This window comes from Sardina pilchardus, chromosome 3, assembly GCF_963854185.1.
Source record: "Sardina pilchardus chromosome 3, fSarPil1.1, whole genome shotgun sequence".
NCBI lineage: Eukaryota > Metazoa > Chordata > Actinopteri > Clupeiformes > Clupeidae > Sardina > Sardina pilchardus.
Genome location: NC_084996.1, coordinates 14,519,522 through 14,528,569, shown reverse-complemented (window position 1 = coordinate 14,528,569; position 9,048 = coordinate 14,519,522). Strand labels below are relative to the sequence as shown.

The 9,048-nt window shown below is 43.7% G+C and overlaps 1 protein-coding gene across 1 annotated transcript; it reads left to right on the top strand.

Annotated features, from left to right (window-relative positions):
• Nucleotides 1-1,350: 1,350 nt before the first annotated feature.
• Nucleotides 1,351-7,321, top strand: LOC134076803 (cytoglobin-1-like). Its single transcript, XM_062532047.1, has 3 exons — nt 1,351-1,659; nt 5,332-5,563; nt 5,686-7,321. The coding sequence occupies exons 1-3, from the start codon at nt 1,514-1,516 to the stop codon at nt 5,845-5,847; spliced, it is 540 nt and encodes a 179-aa protein (XP_062388031.1). The 5' UTR covers nt 1,351-1,513; the 3' UTR covers nt 5,848-7,321.
• Nucleotides 7,322-9,048: the final 1,727 nt, after the last annotated feature.

The window sequence follows — 9,048 nt, the reverse complement described above, 5'->3', positions numbered from 1 at the left end:
CACCATTTTGCACATGAAAATGTTTCAAAAACACAGGAAACTATAAGCAGATTACAACTTAACGTTTTCAACACAAGTGTGAAGAACAAGCAGGGATAGTTTTTCATTGTATTAGAGCATCTTTTAATAATAATAATAATAATAATAATAATAATAAATAAACATGATGTAAGAAACACATAGCTGAATATGGTTTAGTGGCCTGCAGTTGTTGCTCTGTCTCCAGTCCCTTACAACCTGTTTTGTTAATCATTGACAGACATGCTGCATGTCACAGGCTTTGTTGTGGGAAAACGAGTGCAGTAAGACAGAATGGGAAAACAGGTGGAAAGGGATCAAGGGTTTATGGGTTTGGAGTTGGAGTTGCAACACGTGGCAAAGCAATAGGGCATCCTCAGCTGTCTGAAACAAGCTGGGAATTCACAAGCTGTCACATTCTGCAGACTTCGTTTTAACGTCTGTCATTAATGTAACAAACTGTAAGTCTGAGTGCTTATAGAGCAATTATACATACATCTATCTATGCGAGGTCTGCAGACTGTAAACTGCTATTTAATACCAAGTCTGTTTTCAGATGATCATCAGCATATATGAAACCTGGTCACATTGGTAAACTTGTCTCCTTCAGTTTTAAAGTTACTGCAATTTGTTATTTTGTTTACTGGCAGTTTTAGAGGGTGAGTTTCCTTGGAAGTGTTAAACATTCAAGACTGCAAATCATCTGTGTTTCTTTTTTGTGTCAGTTAGGGGAGAAAAGAAATTGCTGATGCTTGTGGGTTCTGTCAAGAATGTGTCAGTATGGCTTATGGCTTGCTTCGCCATTGAGAAAGGATCTTACTGAGAAAAGAGGAAATCAAGCAAGAACTGAGAGGCTGGATAAGGTTCAATTGTGTGTGTGTGTGTGTGTGTGTGTGTGTGTGTGTGTGTGTGTGTGTGTGTGTGTGTGTGTGTCTGTGTGAGAAAGAGGGGGTGTGGCTGCATGAGTGGGGGTTAGAGGGTGAAGGAGAGTATGTGTCAAACAGGGAGCAAGCATGTGTATGATAAAGAGAGAGGGAGAGAAAAGAGAAGGAGGGAAGTGGGTGGGTACTCCACACTCTGCTCTCTCTCTCCCTCCCTCTCTCTCTCCCTCCCTCCCTCCCTCTCTCCCTCCCTCCCTCCCTCCCTCCCTCTCTCTCAGTCAAGTCTCTGCAGACACGCGGGCTGAACGTTTCTAATGAGGTCTCAGCGCAGGGGGAAAACACAGAGAGAGGGGAAGCCAGCCACTGGATGCCACCTATGAGCAGTAAAGCCAGTATAGCCTGAGAAGAGAGAGAGAGAGAGAGAGAGAGAGAGAGAGAGAGAGAGAGAGAGAGAGAGAGAGAGAGAGAGAGAGAGAGAGAGAGAGAGAGAAAGGAAACAGTGCTGCTGGGGGGCAAGGGGCCACTTGGAGAGCTTTGAGTGTGTGTGTTACCCCCCCCCTCCTCTCACTTTCACTGCCGTCTCGTGGCCTTGCCTCACCGCTGGGAGTGCTCAGATGGAGGGGGTCCAGACGAACGGAGAGGAACAGGGGCAGCAGGAGGAGGCTGCCCCGCTCTCTGACCAGGACAAGGATGTGATCCAGGACACCTGGGCTGTGGTCTTCGAGAACGGCGAGGATGCAGGGGTCGCCGTGCTCACCAGGTGCGTCTGTTGTTTGTTATCATCATCATCATCATCTCGATTGTCCACACCCTTTCCAAAATCACCTCTCTCTTGACTTCCACAACATTGTGAAATGATGAATATCTTGGTTATGTTTCTGGGTCATTACCTGGCAACAGTATGTTGTGTATCTCATGTTGACATTTGACAGCCTGCCCAGGGCAAATGAGGACACTTTAGGGAACTCCTTTCAGCCTACGTGTGCAGACCTGTACTTCCCTTTCAGAGTATACTACTGTACAGAGATAAGTTTCTACAGAACTGTTGATGTCTGTCAGAAAGTGTAATATACTGGACAACTAGCACGAGAGTGAAAGCACGCTTTCAGTCACTATCTGATATATTTCACTATTCTTAGAAGAATAAACTATTGCACAGCGGGACTTCCATGTGCTCTATATCTGACATACGAGATGGTTTGAGATAATTAGAATTGGCCTGAGGCTGGAGACAGTATGTTTCTAGTTTGGCTAGTCTGAGCACTATGCATACCTCGAAATACTGAAGCTGGAGTGGCGTGCAGGGTTCAGAGACCAGAGGTCAAATGTCCTCAGTAGCAGAATGGAAGGAATTAAAGGCAGCTGCATTTATCAGTCTATACCAGCACAGTGTTTTTAATGAGTGTTTCTGCCTGGAAGGCCTTCTGCTGGGTTATGTATGAAATTAAATGTGACACACAGGTTAACATGTGAGACTGAAACCATAACACAGCTGGTTATTATGACTGGAAGTGGAAAAAACATAGAAATTATAGAAAGTACTACTGCAGTTATACTGCATTTTCTATGTTTTGTTATTAAACATCAAAATAAAACGTTGGAAAACATTTATATAGTATTATGCAAATTGTAGTGATAAACACCAGGCTTTTGCATATAAAATCAATGAGGTCTTCATGAATCCGGACTTTGACTCCTAGTTCTCAGAAATGTGTTATTGACTGTCACAGGATAGTTGGGGGGGTCCATTAAATGTTAAAAATCATTGAAAACAACAAATGTTCCTGGAACTCTGGCATTTAGGAGCTGGAGGGTGCCGTCCATTTTTCCCCTCATTCTTGGCATGGAAGGTCTTCCCTCCCTCAGAGAGTGGCTGACATATCTCCCAGCTGGAAGTTTAACGACTCCTGAACTATGCCATTCTCCCAAAGACAATGGTTTTGTGCTCATCCACACACGAATTAAGTGCCATTCTGTACTTCAGAGAGGTTCTGACTGAAATCTGTCATGCAGAAATATAAACTTTTTGTTATTTGGTAAGTTAGGAAAATCGTAACAATGTCCGAACATTCCAACCTTCTAGTCAGATGGGAGTATTTTATTCTGCCTTGTTGAAATGATCCCTCCTGTAGTATTTCAGTGGGTACACGAGAGAGGAAGGAAGGAGAGGTGGTCAGCAGGGCCATGGGAAATTCTTCACTTGTTTCATAGGGCGCCTTCAGCCAGAGTGACACAGCAGGGGTTTGCCAAGTTAATCTCCCTGTTCCACTCGAGTTTAAACGCTTGGTTTGTGATGTGATCTAATTACGGAGAACTTCCGAAGCAGCAAATTGCGTCGTAGTAGCTTACCAGGAGCGCCCACGGGGGGAGCACAGAGCGTGGATGTGCTTGCATGGAAAAGCATTGCCTCGATCCCATTCACTCAAATACTATTTTGGAAGTTGTTTCGTGAAAGGTTAACGGCACCCTTTCACTAGAGGTGATGCTATAAAGCTGCACTCTCTCTCAAACATCGAAAGTCCATACACCCGGGGGATTTGAGGAGGAAGTTGTATGAAGCTGGTCGATTCACTGAGTAGATCAGAAGAGACACAATGCCTCGGACTAATGAAGCAATTTGTATGCGGCATCTGTGGTAAACACTTCAGCATTCCAAGCTTTGATTCCACGCCTAAGGGTCACTAGCATGTCCAAGTGCTGGTGTTGCATTACTAGACGTTGGCGGTCAAATATGCTCTTGAATTCCTCCACCCTCTAGTGCTAGTCTATTACTTCTTTGTGTTCCTCCTCCCAGGTGTACTTGCCAGAGGAAACTGAGGTTGGGGAGGCGTAAGGCTGATGTGTTTCGAAAGACTTTCTGTTTTTCTTTTCCATAAACCATGATGTTTCTCTTTCCTGTTGCCAATGAGATAATCCTGAGGGCAAGAGGAGGTGTGGAGAGTCTTGGCTGAACCTCCATCATCATGGCTGAACCTTTCCACCTCCATTTAATCATAACATCCTCTTGCCTTTAAGTGTGCACTCACTTTTCCTTTTGCATGCGTTTTTAATTATATGAGTGCCCTTGGCAAAATATGTACACACACATGCATGCACAGATTGAGATTTATGTATTTTCCCCAGTTTACCCAGTCAGATACCAAGGTTACTGAGGCACTGTGGACAACACTTTAGTGATGAACAACTTCGTACACTAAAACTGAGCCTCACAAATCATGTTGGTGAATTTCTTCTCGTTCTTTCACTCCAACCTTCTCCATTTCTCCTTCAACACATCTTGCTCGTCTAACACTCTTTCTCTGCCTCTCTCTCTCTCTCTCTCTCTCTTCCTCGCACACAGTTTAAAGACAAGCGCTCCAACACACTGAGCCTGTGTTTGTTTTCCTCACTCAAATAGGTAATTGTGCGGAAGGTGACTTCACCAATCCCACACTCATTAGCACACTTCGCTCTGTTCATCTGTGAACCACGCGCCGGAGCTCAAAGGGAGCTTGATCTTCAAAGGGCCTTTTCAGAGCATCCTTACTGTACTGTAGACCCCATGACAGACCCACCGATCTTTAGTGGTGGGAAGTCGCTATAGTCTGGCATTCTGACCAGGGTATGTACAGCGATACACAACAATAGAGGAAGTTGTTCATCATCATTCATTCAGCTGCTATCCAAATGTTTTTTTCAGGGGTAAAAATCTGTACAGAATAACAGAATATTTTGCTGGAGATGAGTTTTAAGGATAGAAAGAATGTGGACACAGCAGCAGCCCAAATACAATGCTGTTTCATAGCAGCTCCCCACAGGTACGCTGTGAATGAATCACAAGTTCTCTCTCTCCCTGCAAGGAATGGTGGCAACATGTGGACATGGCAATATCAGCATGACCTTTTTTTTGTGTCAAAATATGTCTCCAAGGCGTGATAGTTAAATATTACAAAGGCAAATATTTATGGCTGCTGACCCCTCTTAGATGTGTTTGTTTATGATATCGATGGGGCCATAGGACACAACAGCCCTTTCACACAAGTGGTGTAGCTTCCTGGAGGTAGATAGAGCAGCACTCCAGGTGCTTGTCCTCAGAATGTTTCTCTAACATTGACGCTGAAGTATGTTTTGTTGAATGCCAATAGCATCCAAACTAACTCGCATGACCGGGAAGAGAAATGCTTTCAAGGAATTAAATGGCCTGTTATTTCAATTAAGTGTCATTATAAACCACAATACATTATACTCTTAAATCTGAAAATAAATCACTTGTCAGGGTATGGGGAAAATGTATTTCCAGGAATCCGGATGTTCTTTAAAATATTGAGAAGTTTTCATCCAAAGTGAAAGAGTGTTTGTATAAGGACTCTAGGCTCAGTTAATAAACAAACCTTCAAACTCAAACTAAACGTAACCCAAGCCCCTTGCTTTTTTTGTGTCCCACCGCATGCAGGCTGTTTGTGAAGTTCCCTTCATCCAAGCAGTACTTTAAGCACTTCAAGCACATGGAGGACCCTGAGGAGATGGCCCAGAGCACTCAGTTTAGGAAGCACGCCATGACGGTCATCAGTGCCATCAACACCCTGGTGGAGAACATCCACGATGCTGACAAGGTGGCCACAGTGCTGAAGCGGGTGGCCAAAGCACATGCACTCCGGCATAAAGTGGCTCCTGGATACTTCAAGGTAAAACGGAATTGCCTACATGTGCCGGCAAAGATGTGCAAACTATCTTGCAATATTTTTGGATTTTATTTACCTGTCATTGCTTGTTATCTCTCTAATCTCTGCCGTTCTTGTTGCCCCAGATCCTTGGAGGAGTGATTCTGGAAGTGCTTGTGGAGGCCTTCCCAGACACATTCCTTCCTACCGAAGTCCAGGGGGCCTGGTCCAAACTCATGGGTGTCCTCTACACCAGCGTGTCTGCCGTCTATGCTGAGCTGGGGTGGGTAGACCACCAGCCCCACTGACACCAACTCAGGCATGTTTTGTGTGGGGGCACCTGAGGCAAAATCACACCAAAGTCTCGACGGACTTATCAGGTAGACATCTTTGATTGACGTCCCCATTGCTCCTGCACAGAGGACATCCATGTTCAGTGTTGGTGTATAGGGTCAGCTTCACATTCCTTCCCACCCACCATATACTTCTGGGGGACTTTTCTCATGCCACTGACCAACAGGGGAGCACTGACATGGAATGTATGGCCATGTTCCTGTGTTATGCAAACAAGCTTGTGTGGGGTGTGTGGGGTGTGTGTGTGTGTGGGGTGTGTGTGGGTTGTGTGTGTGTGGGTTGTGTGTGTGTGTGTGTGTGTGTGTGTGGGCTGATTGTACATAAGGGAGGGAGAGAGTGTTTCTATAGTCGAAGTACTGAAATAGATTCTCTTGTTTATCCTGAAGAACATAAAATGCACAGGACTCCATTGCCGTCTCCTCTTTCTTCATATTGAACTTTGATGGTGTGAAGCAAAATCATATGAGGAAGATATTTATTTGTAATGGATTCCTTCAATGCGATTGTCATGATGACACACTGACAACAACAAACAAAATCATATCAGTAATCTACCAAAGTCCTGCCCTCCCCTTTATAAACTGCTTTCTATGGATATCTATAATAATGTTTATGACAACCAATCACTCATTTCACCTAACTATTTTGTAATCAGTTCTTTGAGCACTGGGCTATTTAATCTCTTACATCCGTTTGTGCTGTGATTAAGTAAATGTTTGTGTGTACAAACTTGTCTGTATCCACATTCCTACAGCTGCAGTGTCAGTTGAAGGCAGATAAGCTTCGGAATGGATGAAGCATTTTTTGCTTTGGCACGAATTTGACCGCTAAGTGACCACTATAATTTTTGTGCAAATAACTCTGTCTTTTTGTATCATCATGAAACATTCCATGGCTGAGTGGCATATTTGACCTTGCGCAACAAAGCGCTGGAATCTCACCTTAGGAATTTTTTATTGACCGTGTAGATCGTAAGACTTACAGCAGCTGGACCCTTACAACACATGTTGATGATATCGCTGTTCTCTGTAATTTATGATATTTGTATTATGAATCATTCATGTATTATGTCATTTGCAGCCTATGCCCCCTGAGATTTTAGAAGAAATGTTGATGTACATGTGTTGTGTTGTTTTGTTCTCATACATTGTTTAATTTTGATTGAGACTCAATGTTTGCCTATTAACACCCTTAAACAACGAAGTAAATTTTTGCAAAAAGATATTACACAGTTCTGAGATATTGACACATACAGTATTCTAGGAAATGTAGCCTGTGTTATAATATTGTTTTAAAATTGTTGATTGTCATTTGGATGATGAGCAGTATCATTGTCTTTATGGCATATACTCATTGTCTATATGGCTACTGTATACTCTGTCTGCTGCAAATGTGTATATATATATTATCTCTGAAATAAAACAAAAATACAACAGTGTTATGGTGTTAAACTACAATTTAACTGTATACACTTACTTGTAATGAGAAACTGAATAGAGGAGTTTTACAATGAAAAACCCTGCTTGATTATAAGTCATACAAGAAAAATGGCAAACCTAGTCCAGAAGCTTTTCCTCTGAAGTTTTCTGCAGGATGCATTTTTTACACCAACAAACTGATCGTTATATAGCCCCCCCCCCACGTCTTGCATACCCCACTCGGCCCCCTCACGAGACAACAGTCATGAAGGCTCATCTTCTGTGCTCTGCTATGCTGACTCAACAAGCAAAGGGGATTGCGGGATTAAGGAATACCCTATTTATACCCACATGCCAGGAGAGAGATCCATACAGTTTACGTAAAATAAGAAGCCGCCACGTTATGGGGATTTCCAGACTATAGGGCTGTAGAAATTATGACCAATACAGTTGTTCATAATTCAAAATCAAGAGCACAGCAACACATTCATGCTCTTATAATTCTGACATTCGAAGTTGACTAACAGAAGAGGATGAGTTTGATTTGAGCTTGAAAGCAACGTTACTTCCCCAAACTAGGCTGGTTTAGGAGCAGGGTTAACCTGAGACTGGGGTCTGATCCGCATAATCCCCGCAGAGCTAATCTGCCTCACGAGCTGACCGGTGACGTGGCCGGCTGGGGCCCAGTCGAGGCAGGGGTGGTGGTGGCGGTGGCGGCAGCGACAGTGCGAGCGAGGGGACCGCTGTGTTGCTCTTCACTCAGCTTCACCCTCCCTGCACCGGGAGGCAGCAGGCTGCTCTCCGACTCGCGATCTCCCCAGCAGAGGCCCCGTGGTGGACAGGTGTGAGTGACCATGTGCACGACCTTCATGGTCCTCAGCACCCTGGCACTGCTCCTCCGCCGGAGGTTCTCCAACCGCGTCAGACCGTGAGTGACCCTTTTTTCTTTATCACTCTCTCACTTCTTCCACGTCTTCCACTTCCACTTCTACGTCTCATTGTCTCCCTCACTTTATAAATCACCGCTCTGTTGTCTCATCGCTTGTGTGTTTTGTTTTTGTACTTTTCCACAGAAAAATCTTCTCCTCCTCATTCCTTTTCTCTGACAAATGTTTGAGCTCCACAACAGTTAATTCATGTCTGGCAGCTGAATATCCATTTTTATCCATTGTTTGGATACAGAATATTTGTGTTTGCTATAAAACAGCTCTCTGACATTTCTTAAAGGCTCTCAACATTACTCATTTATAAGATCTTAATACTTCTAGAAAACACTCTTATCAAATCTTCAAAATCCACACATTTTATATCTAAATCATTAATAACAGCAATATTGTGAATCATTTCACAATGTGTGTGTGTGTGTGTGTGTGTGTGTGTGTGTTGGGGGGGGTCTGATGGGGTCATGTCTCCACTCCTCAGCTTTTGGTAAACATGACTCAATGGTGTGGTCTGCTTCTCATTCAGGCCAGTCAGGCAGTCAGGAGAGAACAGTGGCTGCATGTGGTATATAGAATGGTATAGAACATGCATTTGTTATAGATAAACTGCACTGGCACTGACTGACCTGTAAGTGAAAGGCTGTATCCACAACAATGAATGAAATAAGACTTATTTCAGCAAGTTATGAAATGTTCTAAACTGACATATGGAAGCTGAGCCATGAATGTTAACCTGTCAACCGTAGATGTACATTTCATGAAGTCTTAACGCTCCAGTAACTCTGAGGTCGCACAG